Below are 18,905 nucleotides of genomic sequence, written 5' to 3'. Positions count from 1 at the left end.
AGGCCGCTAACATATACATACACACACACATACATACATGCATACATGCATACAGAGAGAGAGAGAGCCTGCCTAAAGCATGGAGAAAGACAGAAAATCAGTGTGTTTGGCACATGCATAATCACAGGAGTTAAGGCAGAGATGTGTAGACCTTGGCTACAACAGAAAAAAGCAATGCACTGGTTCCTGTAGGTAGGTACATCTGCATTTTCTCTATCTGCCTTTGCTCCCAAAATATGAGTCCTGGGAGCTAGAGGTCTTCCCATTTAGATTACAGGATGTGGGGCTCTAATTGCCTGCTTGGAATTACAAGGAAACTCTCCTACAGGCCAAACTACACATTCACCATCAGTCACATGTAGTCTCTCCCCCCCCCCCAATGTATTATTTTTATAAATTGAAGCTTCGGAACCTGTAATTTGTAGAGGAACACTCACATGGGGGAGGGGCTTTCTGAGCTTTCTACTTCCACTTCCAGTGGTTTTCCAACTAAAATTGCCCTCTGTGCTGTTTCTGTCACCAGCAGGGGAAGATATATGAATACCTGAGCTTCTCACATTTAGCAGAGAAACTGCCAGTCGGGAAATGACTAAGAATTGCCAATAACCCCCTTGCATGGGTTTTCTGCTGCAGATGGCAGCCTCTGTGTCTGTATTTCTGTGAAGGGAAGGAAGGAAGCATCAAGGACCATGCAACTGAGCATCACGTGTAGCTTGGTCCTAAAATAATATAAGCTTATGACTTCATCCTTGAGTACATGCCCAATGTGAAACCTCTTGCTACCAAATGAAGGACTTTATGATTTGCAATCTAGGGCTCTTGGTCATGATTGCTGGATGGGTGGGGGCTGTTTGAAATTGCTAGGTGTGTGATCTCTTTTCTGGGTCTTTGCCAGTGCCCTTAGGAAGTTGATATTGCTGCAATTCACAAGTTCATTAGAGACAGGAACGGAAATCATGCAAGTGAATGCTAGAGGTATTCACTATCATTGGTTTTTCACACCACAAACATTATGTAAATATCTGATGAAGTGTGCATGCACACGAAAGCTCATACCAAAATAAAAACTTAGTTGGTCTTTAAGGTGCTACTGAAGGATTTTTTTTTTATTATGTAAATAATTATGTTATTGCTTTTTGATGTTTCTCTTCCTTGAAATGCATAAAAACTGATTACATTGGTGGTTTTTCAACCTGTGTGCCGTGACACCTAGGGGTGCCTTGAATCAGGGGTGCCATGGTCAACACTGCTCTCTGTCCCTCTTTCTTTCCCTCCCTCCTCTGATGCCCTCTTGTGTCTCTGCCTCCCAAAGGCTTGCACAGCTGTTTATTATGCAGTTCTAACTATAAGCTCCTCAAGTGAATGGTGCCTCTAGGAGGCACCTCTCTTTGGGGTGGGGTGGAAGGGCGGGGGGCATCTCAGAGACCGGGGTGGCAGCAGCAGCTGCCAGAAAGACTCCCAAGGAGAAAGGAGAGGAGAGGAGGCTGAGGGGAGGGTGTCTGAAAAAGGATGAGAGGCTGCCAGCTCTGCAGACATAACTGGGCTCCTGAGCCCCACAGGGGTGCTGCAGAAATAATGTAGTTGGTTAATGGAGCCGTGGACTCAAAAAGGTTGAAAACCTCTGTATTACATAGTTAGTTACATAATTAATTGTGTTAGCTTCACCCATAGCAAATAATGAGACAAACAATGGAAGGCGAACTGCAGTGGAATGGAAACAGCACTGATTGCAATTAACACAGAAAAGGGTGGAAATTGCTGTCGCCTTACACCCCTAACTGTAAGTTATCTGACATGCGCATTTCTCTTTAGTGGTCATAAGAATCATCTCACACACTTGGATACTAAATATGCCACATATAAATAATTTCGCCAAATTCAACTTATGCAATCATAATTGGCTGGGAGCTCCTGCACAATTAGCCCACTTCCCCAAATGATCAGACTTTTTTGCAGCAGGTAAAAGTGACGGGCAAATGCGCTGGAAGGTGTGAGACATTACTTGTTTTGACACACAACGTCATCTAACTTCCCTGCAAACAAATCAGAATAAATGTTCATTAAACAGCCAGCATTGCTTAATCTCCCTGCAAACAAATCAAGATGAATGCTCAATAAAGAGGTTGTCTGGAAATGCTTTAAGAAAAGGGACAAGTTGTCCCCCACCCTTCACCAAGGGTTTTTTTTTTTGGGGGGGGGGTGTTAAGCCTTTTTTCTGGTAAACTACTCTGTGACTATTTTTGGTCAAGGGCAGCATATAAATCTCTTAACAAATAAAATGAATAAAGTGCATGTGTTGATAACAGATGGTGCCAATTCAAGATTATGGTCTCTTGTTCCTTCTGCATGCCTCTGTTGCCAATGCAAATGCTGAGTCATGAGATGCTGCTATGCTGTGCTCCTACCCACTGTAACCAGAGCAAAGCAAAATGGAAATAAAGTAAGCAGTGGCTTGATGGAGAAAATGAAGCCATGAGCACACACATTTGCCGCTGACCTTTCTCAGATCTAATTCAAAGTGTTTTTGGAACTTCAAGAAAGCTTTCCAAGTGGTTTAGTGTGCACGCATGCACGCACACACACACACACACACACACACACACACACAAACATGCCTCAGTTCCATCTCTGGAGGATTAAAAGGTAAATGTTTCAGCATTAACAACTTCACTACTTTGGGGAGAAATAGCGTGTTTATGTTTCCATCTCTTTCCCAAAACCTTACTGAGCACTTCCTGAGATCAGAGACAGGACAGTGGGTGAGGTGTATGTATATTTCTCTTATGATCTCAGGCCAAGGTTTTGACCACTGCCCCCAGGAGATCAACGGAGGGCAGTTGGATAGCCTGATAAAGAGCATGGCAGCTGAGAAGGAAAGAAGGCATCAAAGCCTCTTGATGTTGTTACGTCCCACATCTGGTGACCCACAGTTTGGCTAAAAAAATAATTAAAAAATAGCAGCCTTTAACCAGGCCACCATCTCAAAAAGGGAGGAATCAATGGAAAAGAAAACACACTTCTCTATCAACTACAGTGTTGTCCTTCCAGCCAGAGGGCATTGCTTTCTCTACTTTGCAAAATCTGAAAAGCAAATATCAGCCATGAGCACAAAAGTGGGGGAAGGCCAGGAATCATGGGTCTCAATTTTAACCCTTAAATTATAATTATAAAACCAGGCAACCATAGTCTATGAGTAGAGTTACTACCCAACTGCTTCTAAATTGGTTTATTTCACCTCCTTTCAGGCAGATAGGTACATACGGAGCTGCCTTATGCTATGTATAAGCCCACAACCCTACCTAGAAATGGCAAGGAATGGACATGGGACCTTCTACATGCAAGCAGATGTTCTACCACTGAGCTATGCCAGAAGTTTCAGAGGTGCAAGTTCAAGGGAAGTAAGTGGCCAAATTTGAAAGGGAATACATTTTAAGTGATACAGATAAGAAAATGTCATATTAATATTTTTTGTTCTCTTGAAGGTAATGGGACCAGGTGGAAAAAACCTTGTTTTGCCCCACTTGTTCTGCTCACTCAGGGAAGTGGGGTGACTCAAGCTGACCCAACCTACCAGGTTCTGCCCTGACTCCACCTATCTTGGTCTCTGTCCCCTGGTCTTGTGAATGGGACCAGGAGCATAATGCATGTGGGGGTCTACATGTCTAGACAAGAAAGGAACCTGGTGCCAAACTTCGGCCCTCCAGATGTTTTGGACTAGAATTCCCATCATCCCTGACCACTGGTCCTGTTAGCTAGGGACCATGGGAGTTGTAGGCCAAAACATCTTGAGGGCCGCAGTTTGGGGATGCCTGGTGTAGGGGCTTCCGCATTTAGTTTTCAGTGTCTGTCAAGGATGTAGTCCTAGGCATCCTCTGACTTGGTCTTTAAAAAGAAAACATTTGAAGGGCATTCATCAGCTTGCAAACTCACAGTAAATATGTGCCCAGAAGCCCTGATCAATTGTGTTTACTGTGTTATAACGGATATGCAAATACCCTTCAAATATAAATGCCCTTCAAAACAACAGAGGCATCATTACTGGGCCGAAGTTTGGGGATGCCTGCCCTACACTCTGAGTGTCAGTGCTGGGCGTTGTGGCTGGAGGCAAGAACCGTACAGTCACATCATGGACCCCAGAAGTCTATAAATCAGAAGGAATTCTCCATGGCTTTGGAATTAATTGCCTACTGGGCTCCACCAGACACAACACTGCAGGCCTTTTCGAAAGATCCTAAGACTTTACCCCCACCCCACCCCCACCCGGCAGCTTTACTTTGAAGATTTTTATCATTACTATTATTACAATTATTATTATGCTTTTGCTCTTGGCTTTGATTCTATTGTTGTGATTGTGGGTGGGCTGCTTGTTTTATCTGTTGCTGGTATCCTCCCAATATTTTATTTATCAACATTTTAACCATTATTTCTGTGATGTATTGCAAGCCACCCTGAAAGAGTTTACTGTCAAATGAGACACGTAAATATTTTTAAAGAAAGAGGAGTGTAACACACTGTAACCAGAAGGGTCATCTGAGAGTAGAGGGAGGAAAAAGTAGGGAAGGCTGGCAGAATATTGAGAATACGTATACTGTTGTCTGCATGGCTTATCAAAGGAAGGGAAGCTATTTGTCTCTGGCAGGAAATGGGCAGCAAAGCTTTGCTGCTGCACTGCATTGTGATCCAAAAAAAGGGGGCGGGAACCACGTTCTCTCACTTATTGTAGAACTTGGTTGTTTCCTCTCCTGAGTCTGGGAATCTGCAAGAAGAGAAGGTTGAACTATTACCACAAATTGGGATATAGAGGTGAATTGCACATAGCAGGGAAACAGTTGAATCCAGGCCTTGGAAAGGTAAAGGTAAAGGGACCCCTGATCATTAGGTCCAGTTGTGACCGACTCTGGGGTTGCGGCGCTCATCTCGCGTAGGCTGAAATAAATGGAGAATTTGGCATATGCCCCTATGGGAGAGGCTGGCCAGTGACAACATAAATCATACACAGCATGGATTCCCAACCAGTATCAAGGGGTGTCATGAGAACTTGCTAAAGTTTTGATAGGGCACTCTGGAGGTATTAACAGCATCACACTCGTTCCAGAATGGAACTCATTACAGCAGCCAATCATAAACCTAGACCCGGGATTCTTTAGACCAGTCTCCAGCGCTGAGTGGGGCAAGTTGCCTTGTGTGTATCACATAAGCACACATGATCATGTACAAATACAGAGCAGAAAGAGAGGAGACGAGCACTAGGTGGGACATGCCACAGAGGCTTTTGGAGAAGAAGAAAAAAATACAGGTGAATAAAATGATACACTAAAAGAAACGTGGAACTAACCCAGAATGAATGCACACTCAGTTCTCCTATCACACCAGTGACACCATCATACAACGTGGAGCAGACTTTGAGGGAGAGTCTAGGCTGAGATCTGTGACCAGAGCTCCCGATATGTTTCCCCCCTTTAAACGCACCTCTGAGTGCCCCCAGATTTACATGGGAGTGTATATGGATTCAGTGGGTAAATTCCAATGATCTCAATGAGACAAACATCCTCATGAGTACATATGCGTGTACACAAGGGCTCTGTTTGTATCAAAGAGAATTTCATTTGGGTTTCCGCAGACAGAAGTCAATGGAAGCCTCTTAAATGTGAAGAAAGCATGGGGTTTTCCTCCTCTAATGAGGGATGTGTCATCCATAATGACCGAAAGCTGCCTGTTCAGAGAGCGGGAATCCACATCAGTCATGGTCCCCCTCCCCTTTCTTTCCTGGTTTTGCCGAATTAATTTTAATGTGCTATAGCAGCTGTTGTATGTTTGAAGCTAACGGGAAGCTGGTGCCCATGACCTCACTGGATCTCTTCTGGGAAGAGCTGTGTGCGCGCGCATGGGCGCATGAATGGCGTGGGTGCGATTCAGCCAACTAGTTTCTCACAAATGTCTGCCATTGGGGGAAGGAGTGGCATCCAGGACTGGTCACCTTCAATACACCCAGTTTTTCCTAGGACATAAATGCTGCTCCACTTCTATTCTGGCTAAAGAAATAAAAGAGCCTCTTAAATTTACAGGCAGCCTCTTTTTCACAGCAGCTGTTCCACCAATTCATACTGCGGTCTTCATGGCTCTAACAAATCACTTTATCCATATTCCTGGCTGAAAGCAGTAGGGAGTTGCAAGAGGATGATGATTTGGGTACCTGGGTCTCAGAGAAAGCAGACCTGCATCGAATAGATGGATTTATGTCCTCTGAGCATCCTCCCGCACCCCAGACCGCATCATTGCAGAGCAAATACAAAACAACCTATTCTCTCCAAATCAGTAGTTAGTTACGGTACCGTCTCTGGTTGTATTTCTCTCCCCACTATAGATCTTTTAATCATTCTTGCCATTTGACCTTTTCATAGTTTTTTAAAAATCTTACTTTTCTTTGCAACCTTGAAATTTGGGTGCAAGGAGAAGGGAGAGATCTTAGAACAGGCATAGGCAAACTCAGTCCTCCAGATGTTTTGGGACTACAACTCCCATCATCCCTAGCTAACAGGACCAGTGGTCAGGGATGATGGGAGTTGTATTCCCAAAACATCTGAAGGTCCGAGTTTGCCTATGCCTGCCTTAGAAGATGACTGGAAAAAGTTTGGGGGAGGGCATAGGAACTGGAATAAAAAGGAGGCGGCATTAGAATTTAGAAAATACTTAGTGTGGTGGGGTATAATAGTTGCATATAGAATCATAGAACTGTAGAATTGGAACCAAGAGGGTCCAACCATCTAGTTCATCCAACGTTTGGCTCAAACCCATGACCCTGAGCTATATCAAGAAGCTAAAAACACTGTGAAAAGTTTCATGTTCTAATGGTGGCTTCGGACACATTTAATTTGCTCTGCCTTAGGTATCAAGCTGTATTAATGTAGGTATGTTGTGTGTGTGTTTCCCATAGACCATTCAACATGTACCGTCTTATCTATTTTGTCTGTGTTACTTTGGAACTATGCTAGATCAGACCTTAGACAAGGCTTCAGAAGCAGGGCAAAGAGGCAGCTATATAGGATTGTATCAAAATTAATCAGCCGCGACTACGGTAGTACCCGTTAATCTAGACCTGCTCATTTTGCTTCCAGCTCCTGCTGTGCCTGTAGCAGTTGCTCCCTTGGCCAGGGAATTGCCCAACCCCTGATTACTATGACAGGGTCTCAAACTCCACCCCATCCCAGGACCCAACAGAACATTCTCTCTGCTAGGGAATAAACACAGAGAGGAGGAGGCAAGCTTTCCTTCCTCCTTCCCTCATCTTCCTCCCTGTTTGTACCAAGGCAGGCTGTGCTGCATCAGGAGAAAAAGCATCCTGCTGTATCATGCAGCTGGCTGCTGCTTGCCAATTGAGATGCTAAATGCTGGGGATAAAGAGCTTGTGGAAAGATAATAAAGCAAAGGGGAGTAAATTAAAGTAGCTATAAATAGCACCAGGAGAATGGAGAAGGGATGATGTCATCCCCATTTACATAAGCTGGTATTTCTATCCATTCTTCCACACAGACTCACTTCTCCTCCTGCCCCAGCACTGGAAATGGAGCAAGCAGGAGTTGGGCCGCCCCCTTACATGCAGTCAATCCAGCATGTTGGCACGGGACCCCACTTTTTTCGGTCATAGCATCAAATCCACATGTCCCTACCCAGCATGTTGAAAACAGGAGCTGAGGATTTCCATGCAGAGCATGTGGGGTGAAGCAGTCACATGGCTGCCCCAGGATGCGCCCACTGCCCCTCCACCTGTCGCGATAGCTGCTGGGTGTGGATTGCGTGCTGGCACCATAGACGTGGGTTGCATTCTGAAAGGTTCTTCTGGCCAAGTAACTGGCACAGATCAGCCAGGCCGGGATTGCTAGCACATCAGTGTGATTGTACAAATGGACCATAAATGATTTGCGATGGGGAATAGGTAGAAAATTCTTGTTTATTACTCACATAGTGTTGGCATGCTCAGGAAGCCGCCTTATACCAAATCAGGCTATTTGTTTCTCCTGCCCAATACTGTCTACTCCAGCTGGCAGCAGTGCTTCAGGGTCCCATTGCCCTTTTTTTTGAGATGCAGGTGCCAAGCACTGACCCTGGTATCTCCAGTGTGCAAAACGTATGTTCTAGCACCGGGCTGCTGTTATCTCCCAGGTAAATGACATATGCAATAACCCTCTTATTTGTAAGGACTAGCAATGGTCAAGGAATTTGATTCATTTTGCATTTAAAGTAAATACGAGAACAAAACACAGCCATCCTTTGAAACTCACACTTATCTGAATTATGTGAGGCAGTTCTGCAAACATTAGGTTAAAGTATGCATAAAGACAAATGCATTCGTGAAAATAACATACAAAAATGGGTTATATTAGGAGAAATGGCTTGCAAAAATGTGTACATTAGTCAAAACAGGATACAAAATTCACACTATACTGCTAAAGAAGTTTCATGAGGATTTCCTTCTTTGTTTAAAAATTTGCAAATGGCTCCTTAAATGTGGAGAACTGAATTTAAGATTGGAAAAAAGAGAGGCTGGGAGAACAAAAATGGTCAGATCCTTCTATGTCTAGTAAAGACTGGGCCATAAAGGAAGAAAACAGGAAGAAGGCATGACCTCTACCACTGAGTTATGGCCTCTCCTGTTTTTGCAGTCCTCACCTCATTCTTCCTTCCCACATACATACATACATACAGCTCTGTGACAAATAGCAGATCATTAGACTCGCCATTTTACAGCTACCGGTAGTGCTCTGAGGCTGAAGAACAGCCACTTGGTCATGGCCACAAACTGTATTCAAGGTTGAGCTGTACTACTACTGACTTTATCTGTTTATGGGAATGCACCCAGCCAGAAGCAGTAGACACGTCCGCAATATGAACACAGAACAATGCTTCTCTTCCTGCCTTCCGAAAGGGGATACAAAAACTAAGCAAAAAGACTATTTTACTCTTGTGTCAAAGCAAGGTAATGTTCTCTTTCCCCCTGGTATCAACTACTGACTCCTATTTATATGGTTATTTGCACAGAGGTCTCTGTTATTGCAAGGCATTTTTAGCAATTTTATATAGGTGTAATTACAAGGCAAGACTGAATGTGGGACAAGGGTGTATGTGGGGAATAGGGCAGGATATGGCAAAGTGGTTAGGGCATCAATTTCTCAGACTAATATTAACACCAGAAGCTTTATATAGCACTTCTACGGCCAAGCACGGTCTCCAAAGAACTTTAGAATTATGGAGTGAAACCTCACACCACTAAGGTGTGATGGAAATAATTTAGACTTACAGAAGGTTAAAATGGCAAGCTAAGGTCACACAGTGAGTCAGCAGCAATGCCAATACCATCCCTATGAACCTAGATAGCCCATACCTCTCTTGGCTTGTTGGGTATAAACGTGTGTGTGTGTGTGTGTGTGTGTGTGTGTGTGTGTGTGTGTGTGTGTGTGTGTACATGCTGAGAAATGGGGAGTTAATCGACATTTCCCAAACTCAGAAGCTGAAACATTGAGATGAGTTAAGTTTTCATATTTACATGGCCCATCCATTCACAGGAGCAAGTTTAAGATGTGTTCCTCAGCAGGGAGGTAGCCCAAGGCCTGGATGAACAAAGAACATATCTGCATTTTATAAATGCAGATTATTGACACAGGATTCTTCAAAAGGACCACAGCTCAGTGGAAGAGCACATGCTTTCCATGTAGCTGTTCCCAGGTTCAATCAGTTCTGGGCAAATCCTAGGGGACTGCTGATGGTCAGTTCAGACAATACTGAGATGGACCAATGATTTGACTTGGCATAGCAACTTCCTAAAAGTGCAGAATCTTATCAAAGTGAATACAAATTGACTGACTTGCCCCTGTGATTACCCACCCAGAGAAATGCCTATCTCACTTGCAATGAGATTTCATTTCAATTTACATTTCCACTGAAGTTTTGTGCAAATAACCTTCCGTGGGAAATAAATGGACTTTCTCCTCCAGTTCTTCCATTTTACATGACCCTTTATCCTTGTTTCCCCAACATCTCTCATAAGCAAATTTATTAATTTGAGAGGTTTATAGTAGAGAATATGGCAATGCCTCTCAACCTGATTTGAAGCTTAATCATATACCAACCTGTAGTAAAAAAAAAAAAGAGGAGAGGAGAGGGGGACCTATGATTTCCTAACACATGGCTGAACCAGAGAGAAAAGATGCATACCAACTTTGCTTAATTGATTGGTGAGAGCTCTGTGTAGAACAATAAATGTGAGATAGAGGCTGGGAAGGTTGATTTATGAGGATTTACCAGAAGAAACACATGTGGATGTTGCATGGCTATAGGATGACTAAGAGGGGAGAGGGAGAGGGAGAGGGAGAGGGAGAGGGAGAGGGAGAGAGAGAGAGAGAGAGAGAGAGAGAACATCTCTGGGCTTCTGAAGGCAATTAGCAAACTGTACTTTACTTTTAGTGCTATACTTGCCCTAACGTAAATGTGCGCTGGGGTTGGCATCAGCAGAGAGAGATTCTTTCACCACACTTTGGCAGTAGATGGTTCTTTACTGCAATTTGTTATGAGGGCCCACTTTTGACATGTCTATTTAGGGACAAAAAAGGAGGGGCGGGAAATTGATTTTAAAACCATAATAATGGACCTGGTGGGGTGTTCCCTGGGAAAGGATGCATAACACACTTTTTTCCTTGGCACCAACAAATCCAGTTTTGTTCTGAAGTATGAAAATATGGGAAAGACTTGGGATGCACTTGGTTAGCACAGCTGTGATAATCTTTTCCACATTGTCATAGCATGCTTGGGGGTCGTATGTCCAACCTGTATTCACAGGAAGGTAAATAATTAGTGCTTGTTAATTCTGGATGGGACATGCACAGGGCCGGCCCTACATATAGGCTGGGTGGCGCAGGGCACCATGGCGCCGGCCTGCCGTGAGCTGTGCCCGCCCGCTGGCCGGCCGGCCCGCCAGTCCGCTGTGCGCTGCGCCCACCCGCCCACCACGCTGGGAAACGGGGCGGGAGGGCGCCGGAGAGATCGCGCTGTGCCTGCCCGCCCGCCCACCGCGCTGGGAAACGGGGCGGGAGGGCGCCGGAGAGATCCAGTGCACCATGGCGCGAGGGGCGCTTAAGACGTCCCTGGACATGCAGGATTGTTGACTGGAAAGGTGTCATGCAACAAAGCCTGCTTTTGAAACAGAGAGGGGAACCAAATGGCTTCCCAGCTCCAGAGAGTTTAGATGACAGGAAGTCCAGGTTCAGACAGCCACTCAGCAAAGGAGCATGTACCTGATCCCATAGGACCAGAGCAGCTCACAAGTTAAGAGGCTCCTGTGGAGTAAAGGGCTCTTCAAGAGCAGTGTTCGAAACTCCCATTGTTCTAGGCACATTTTGCGACAGGGGATTTCATTAGCACAAGCTGTAAAACTGCAGAGTGGAAGGAAAGTGGGACCTTTTTCTGCCTCCCCACTTCCAGCTACTCTCTGAAGACTGTAGAGGAGACCCTCTAAAGAATGTTAGGGGGGTTGCAGGGGAAGGACTAGACCATGTGAAAAATGAACATAATATTTTAGCTGCAATTCATTCATTTTCAGCTTCATGTTCTTGTTATAAAAAAGCATGCCCAGACATTCCATTGTTTCTCCCATAACCTAGGTTTAAGGTGCCATTTAGCTCCTAGCTTTCATACATCTGTTTCTAACACTGCTCAAGAGCAGGATTAAATGTTTGCATCTGATTCTGGGCAGAAACTACAACAATTCTTAGCTGAGGTCTCATAGCTACTAAAACAATGTATGCCAGGGGTTAGCAAACTTTTCCAGCAGGGGGCCGGTCCACTGTCCCTCAGACCTTGTGGGGGGCCGGATTATATTTTTTGGAGGGAAAGAACGAATTCCTATGCCCTACAAATAACCCAGAAATGCATTTTAAATAAAAGGACACATTCTACTCATGTAAAATCACAATGATTCCCAGACCGCCTGCGGACCGGATTTAGAAGGTGACTGGGCCTGATCTGGCCCCCAGGCCTTAGCTTGCCTACCCATGATATATGCCTTTCAGCCACCAGACTTTTGGCTAACCTGCCTTGCTCCACCTCTTGACTGACCTACGCTGCCTGCTCTCCTGCGCTGCCTACTCTCTGGACCGCTACTCAACAATTCTGCCTTTTGGACTGTGCTTAATCCTGGACTGCTTTATTTTAATTTTACCACAGACACGACTTTTCAGACTCTTCTTGTTCCTGACTTGATGCAGGAACAGGAAACTGAGGGAAAATCAGCAAGTTGAAGTTGGCTCGAGGAAAATGGAGACTGAGACAAGGAGGAACTAACAAGAGAGGTACAGTAGATCAAAACTTAATTTCAGATATTAATATGAATCAACCTGCTAATTCCTTAGCTTCAAACTTTTAAAAGAGATCTTGAATGTTCTCTTAACACAAGAGTGATACAAGGAAAAGACAATCAAATATAAATATATTATAAGCAACGTGAGCCAGCAACTTGAAGCAGGGTTTTGGCCTGAATGATTTTGAAAGTACATACTTGTGGTCATTTCTGGATGCATTTAGTGTTAATATAAGCATAAGCTGCAATAGAGAGTCAACGTCCAAAGTTTTTTCTTTGTCACAGAAGGATGAGTCTTACAGCTATAAAAAGCCAATTCTAATCAAGATGTACACGTCCAAAGTAAAAACATGTCAGTGTAGCAGGAAAGCTGAAAGGAACTCTTAAATAAGTGAAGATTGAACCTAAAAATAACCCCCCCTCCCAGGTCAATTTGCACATCACATTAATCAACTTTTGTATAACCTCATGCAAACAAATGTCTAAACTCAATTGGTTAAACTGGACAAGCATCTCTGATTCAAGTCTTGTTTACGCTAATAACTTACCATTGGTCCATGCTGATTTCTACTTAATTTGCAGTGCAATCCTACCCATTTCTACCCAAAAGTACATCCTATTGATACAATCCTATATCCGCTTATCTGGTGGTAAGCCCAACTCAATGAGACTTGTTTGAGTAGACATCGGTAGCATTGTGCTGTTAGTCTTCAGTGTCATAGCAGAGAATCTTCTAAAAACATATGGAAGTAGATGAAACGGCTCATAAATTTTAGCTACTCTTGGCAGGGCAGGATTGACAGCAAGGCAAGAAGGTCCCTATCTAGGATGAGTGTGTGACCCAGAATTCTGCTACAACAGGTTAATAATACTGAAACACAAGCAGAACAAAGAATGATATGCTTCTGATGGGCACCATAGCCTCAACTAAATACCACCAGTAGTTAGTTTGTTGTTATTTAGCTACACAAAAGTCACCAGTGCTGGTAATTAATCCCTGCTGGACCGAGAAACCATCAAACGGGATGGTTTAGTATATAGCTAAATTCCCATCCTTAAGCAAATGGAAACAATTTCTGCATGTGGGGAAAAACCACTCATCAGAAATTCATAGGTTAAGCAAGTTTATTTGGTACATCTGAAAGTTATAACTCTATTGATAAATGTCTTTTCTAGCAAGACAGTGAATCAATAGGGCTTCAGGATATGGAGTAGTCATGAAGAAAGACCTCAGTCCCATCATCTGCCTCAAGAATTACCTCTTCATAACCTTGCTGAACCTAGCTGGTCAGATGATAAATGCAAACAGGATCAGGAGCCATCGCTTCTGCCAATAAACTTCATGTGAGCAAACAGTGAGCTGGAAAATACAGCAAACACAACTTCCCTTCCCCTTCCCTTCCGTGTGCTGGACTCTTCCCAAAGTCAACCCTCACCAAAGGCGTTCCTGTAACATCACCTCAGCGATTCCCTGAAGAGCAATTAAACCGTCCCCAGCTGCCAGCTGTACTGCCGATCAAACTAACAACCATGGACAAAGACAAGGAGGCGAGACAAACTTGGATCTTCCATTCCTGCCCCAGGCAGGGTGAACACCTTTTGGCCAGAAAGAGGGAAGGCACCAGGGCCATGAAAGTGACCATAGAACTGACAGTTGGGTGGTGAATTCCCTAGGGTTCCTCTGTTTCCTTCCGCTGTGATTATCAGAAGCAAGCCTGTGAGAGGAGCTTTAGCAAAGCCACATAATAGTGTCTTAACTGGTCTGCCTCAGGGGACTTCAGTAAACCTCTGACTTGAGGGCTGTAGGGCAGGTGTCACTCTGGTGTGGAAAAAAAAGTCTTCCTCCTTTCCTCCCAATAGGGGTCTACTGTTGACAACAGCTGGTAGAGACACAACAGACTCACGTGCTGCTACTTTAATAGTTGAAACAATAATTTTCCATGCATTTCCATTTTAGTTTAGCAATCTGACGGGGGAGAGATTTTCACCAGACCGTTAACAAATCAAACATATTTTCCCCGTGTCTGGAACACAAATTGCAATGCAGACTGTGCTATACAAAAGCCCAGAAATACTCGTGTCTAAACTTTAGTCCTTGAGTCAGCCCATAGGGCACAACTTGTGGATTGCTTCAAGCAATGCCTTGAAAATAAAAAAATAAAAATCCAACTGCCTTGAGAGACAATGGAGTGCACCTTTAGGGGTTAAGTCAATCTGCCGGAGAATCACAGCTCCTGCTGTGGATGCAGAGACTGGTAACTTGGGAGCAAGGGAATTGTGCCATTCTTGAGTTTGTCTAGCTAAGATTGGAAAAGCTCCCAAATCCAGCTGAGCCCCACTCAGAGCTCATTTATGCTTCTCCCAAGACCTGTGTGTCTAGCCCATTCCCTACCTTGTCTGTATTTACCACAGGGAATGCACAATCTCCTATAAGCTTAATAAAAGAACCTTTGGGGATTTTTCGGAATTCCTTTCCAGTATCAAAGACTCAGTCAAATAATAGACAAAATTTTAATGCAGCTGTCAGAAGTACATAGAAAATGGTGGGTTCCCCTACCACAGCCCATTAACAAAAACAATTGGGAAACTCCCCAAGGCTATTTTGGTTCACCTTGAACCACAATATATTGGCACAACCAGTTTGCAATGTGGTAGTTCATCTCAGAGGGTGATATTCAACTAAGTTTTACTCAGAGTAGATCCACTGAAATTAATTACTAAGTCAGGTCTATTAATTTAAATGGGTCCAACGTGAGTAAAACTTAGCTGAATATACCCAGCATAATTTCCTCCAGCTTACTGGGTGGAATTCAACATCATGCTATTACAAACATTCTACCTGCACAAGCTTGCCAAATGGAACAATCCCCCCTCCCCCCTCCCTGCATGCTGTTATAGGGGTTCTCCCAACCCCTGCAGAGCCAGCTGTCGGGGGCATAGGTGCAAGCAGGGGAAGGAGAGGGGGTAATCCTCATTGCACATTTGGAAGCCTTTGTGCAGGCCTTCTGCTGAAGAAGTTTGTTATGTGGATCTCACCCACTGTATCTAAACATGTCTATCCTTAGTTTTTTTAAAAGAAAAAATTGGAGTGCATTTTGTTAGAAGAGCTAAACTGAAGTGAATGTGTGTGTTGAAAGGAGAGGTGAACATTTCCCCCCCCCCCTGTGAAATGCATACCCATTTTGGAATTATTTGGGAGGGGCCTCCACACAAGGGTAAAAACATTTGCAGGATGGTTCCCTACTCAATACACATTCCACACAACAGCAGTGTCTTATGCCCTCACACTGATCTGACTTTGCAACTTCACCACTTAGCTAAATTTGATTGTTCTTTCTGGCTACATTATCCCCCCCCCCCAAATGGGAATAATTATGTTCAATGCAATGATGTTATGATGCTACACAGCCAAATCTGATGGCGTTGTCCTGGGGCTAATTCAGAGTGAGGGCATAAAGTGAGGCCTTTACTCTGAACTGACCTTGTGATATTGGCACATAGACAAACCTGATTGTATACATGGCGTCATTATCCTGGCCATGTAATCCTACAAGAAAAACATGGTCAGAAAAATAATGGCAATGAAAATGCTGCTGATCAGACCTGCAAACAAGTTTTGAAAAGTCATGATAGTGACCAGCAGGACTTTTCAGAGAATATTTTCACAGCAAAGATTTGGTGCAGTACTATTCAAATGTCTGTAGAGTGGAACCTCGGTTTATGAACACCTTGGTTTACGAATTTTCGGTTTACGAACGCAGTGGACCCATCTGGAACGGATTAATTCACTTTCCATTACTTTCAATGGGAAAGTTCGCTTCAGTTTATGAACGCTTCAGTTTATGAACAGACTTCCAGAACCAATTACACCCATGCTTCAGGTTAAGTACGCTTCAGGTTGAGTACTCCGCGGACCGTCTGGAACAGATTAATCCACTTTCCATTACTTTCAATGGGAAAATTTGCTTCAGTTTATGAACGTTTCAGTTTATGAACAGACTTCCGGAACCAATTGTGTTCATAAACCGAGGTACCACTGTACTCTGCATTACATGCACATAGATGGGAGGTGTTAGTTCCGTGAACGTCCTACAACAGAAAAGCAAATCAGTCTGACACCAGCACAGAAGCTGTAGCATATCTAGTACATGAAGCTTTGAAGGGACCTTATTATTCCTGGAGGCTCTCTAAGAAGTTACTTTGCTTCCAATTTAGTATCAAAGTGCTGAACCTGCAGCAGATAACACGGTGCAAAGCTTCCAGAAAGTATCATACTGCCAAGGGACAGTCACTCGCTTCCCTCACCATTCTCGGTCACAATTGGAGAATAGGTCTGCTCACAAATACCACTAATTATGGTCACATACATTCCATATGTACAAACTGAAATAAAAGCACTCCAACCTAACCCAGCTGAACACAATACATGAAGCTAGTGAAACACAAGGAAACTCTTCACATCAAAAGGAATGCACACTCCAGACTTTCTTTCCTGCCACTCCATAAAGGCTCAGGGCCAGTTTCATGTGCCCCAAATCCAGTCCTTAGGAGCTCAATGAATCAAATGCATCACACAGATAGCCTCGTGGCAAAGGCCAGTTTTCAGATTCAGCATATTATTAACCACACAATACAGTCAGCCCAAACTTATTCCATAATGTTTCATAAGCCAGTACGTTCAATGAATTCCTACCTGGTGCTGCCTGGATCTCTGACACTCCACCAGCCATGATAAGAGCCTCAATAATCTTCACATGGTGCTCGGGATTCAGTTCCATGCTAGGGAAACAAGGACAAAGAACTTAGTACAATGTTAGTCATGGCTTTTGCTTGCTTAGTTTGCCTGCAATGGAAGAGGGAATCGGACACTGAGACCAGGCAGAGAAATCCAACCCCATAATCCGCCATGCTGCAGGCAGTTTGGATGAGGTGGAGGTGTTTCCCTGCCCAGCCCTGCCAGTGATGAGTACCCCAATGGACCCACCCACGCCACTGCCAGGAATAGTGAGCAGAAGCAAAAGAACCAGGGTGCTTAGGGGAAAAGGTGAAACTGAGCAGGCACTGGGATCACGGGGTGGAAACAGGATCATGTGACTACAATGGACTTGATCCAGACCTCTTCACCAAGGCAGGTGGGCAGATGACCAAGTGAGGAGGCTACTTTTCCTGCCTTCACCTTCTACCCTGGCTGGCATGAGCAGTGGGGCTGTGGATTGGGTGGTGGCTATGTTGCTCCATTAAGCCCCACTGCTGAAGGGCAGAGGTTTGGAATGGTCCCTTGGACATGCCAATCCAAGAATCTGTGCAACCTGGGTCCCCGCATTGCAAGAGCTTCATGGGAAACAAAGATTTATGGTCTACGAGTGCTGCTCCCAACTTCAGTGCCTGGTTTAAAAGTTACTACTTGAATCGCTGCCACAGTTTTAGGCTTGCCTTCATTATATTATGATTCCTTATTGATTTAAATTTCTTTCTTTGTCTTTGTTTATATGTATTTATTTACTTCACTGATATGCCATCTTTCTGCCAAATATTCAAGGCAGCAGTTATCTGTATGATGGTCCACTGAAATCCACTGTCTAAAGCCCTTTGTCTTGGAAACTTCTCCAAACTGAAATATAATTGGCTTCAACTTGGGGCATTTCTGAAATTCAGGTGCAATTGGAACTCTTTTTGCTAGTGGGCAGGAACCAAATCTTATTTTTAACATCTCAGTTTTAAAATTGAGTTTCAGATTAGTCACGCGAGGGATGAGGAGCAGCAGATGAAGATGCTTCTGGCAAATAGTGAAGCGTAGTAAATGGTCCAGCAGTTTCACCTTGATGGGGATGGTTTAAAAAGCACGTCACTAAAGGCCTCTCCAAGCATCCTGGGTGTGAAGTGATTCTTGCTGCCATTCTGGCACAGTTTATAGAAATGCCTGGTCAGGTGTTGCAGGAGGAGTCTGTGCCATTGAGGGAGACGTGGAGATTCTAGAATCAATTTTATCTGTTGACCACACTCCTCTGGGCTCTGAGTTTCTGCAGAAGAAAGACAGGAGAAAAGGAGATAGCTTTTATATACGGGTAAAAATTCAAGACAGGTAACTTCTGTCTTCACTCACAATCTCAACTCTCCATTCCTGTCTCCACGCAGGTTTTGCTTCCACAGCCCCCCACTGGCATTTTCCTGGAGAAACCTCTAGAGTCCATCTCAGCTGAACAGCATCTGGCTAGTTTATTTCAGGTTTGGGAGGCACCTTGCTCATTGCTGACGATGGGAAAGTTTTATACAGTTCCAGTTTAATTTGCATACATACATATTGGGATAAGTGCTATCAGACAGTGGGTTGGATCGCGAGTTTGCTACAGCTGGCATCGCTTGAGTGTAAATCAGGATACATCTGCTGGTGGAAAGGTACTGGTGAGGAAAGCAATTCCCCTTCCTCCTGCAGCCCCCAATACCCCCCATCTTGTTTAGGAATGCCTCCCCCCAGCCCACCAGAGCAGATTTTCAGGAGGCCAGATGGCTGCAGGGGAAGGGGGAATCGATGAACATTTGCCTCCTCTCCCATTCTGCC

General features: G+C 44.2%; 1 protein-coding gene across 4 annotated transcripts in view; it reads right to left on the bottom strand.

The window, feature by feature from the left end:
- PIK3R3 (phosphoinositide-3-kinase regulatory subunit 3) overlaps positions 1 to 18,905 on the bottom strand; it is a 253,064-nt gene that overhangs the window by 143,549 nt on the left and 90,610 nt on the right. For all 4 annotated transcript variants that reach the window (XM_035123276.2, XM_060276935.1, XM_035123281.2 and 1 more), the window contains 2 exons: positions 18,165 to 18,366; positions 17,040 to 17,125 (listed from right to left, as the gene is read on the bottom strand). In XM_035123276.2, coding sequence (XP_034979167.2) covers positions 17,040 to 17,125; positions 18,165 to 18,366 — 288 coding nt within the window. The remainder of the gene's footprint in view (positions 1 to 17,039; positions 17,126 to 18,164; positions 18,367 to 18,905) is intronic.

Source organism: Zootoca vivipara, chromosome 7 (genome assembly GCF_963506605.1).
Source record: "Zootoca vivipara chromosome 7, rZooViv1.1, whole genome shotgun sequence".
NCBI classification, from domain to species: Eukaryota; Metazoa; Chordata; class Lepidosauria; order Squamata; family Lacertidae; genus Zootoca; species Zootoca vivipara.
Note: the sequence above shows the minus strand (reverse complement) of the source record. Positions and strands in the feature narration are given on the sequence as shown.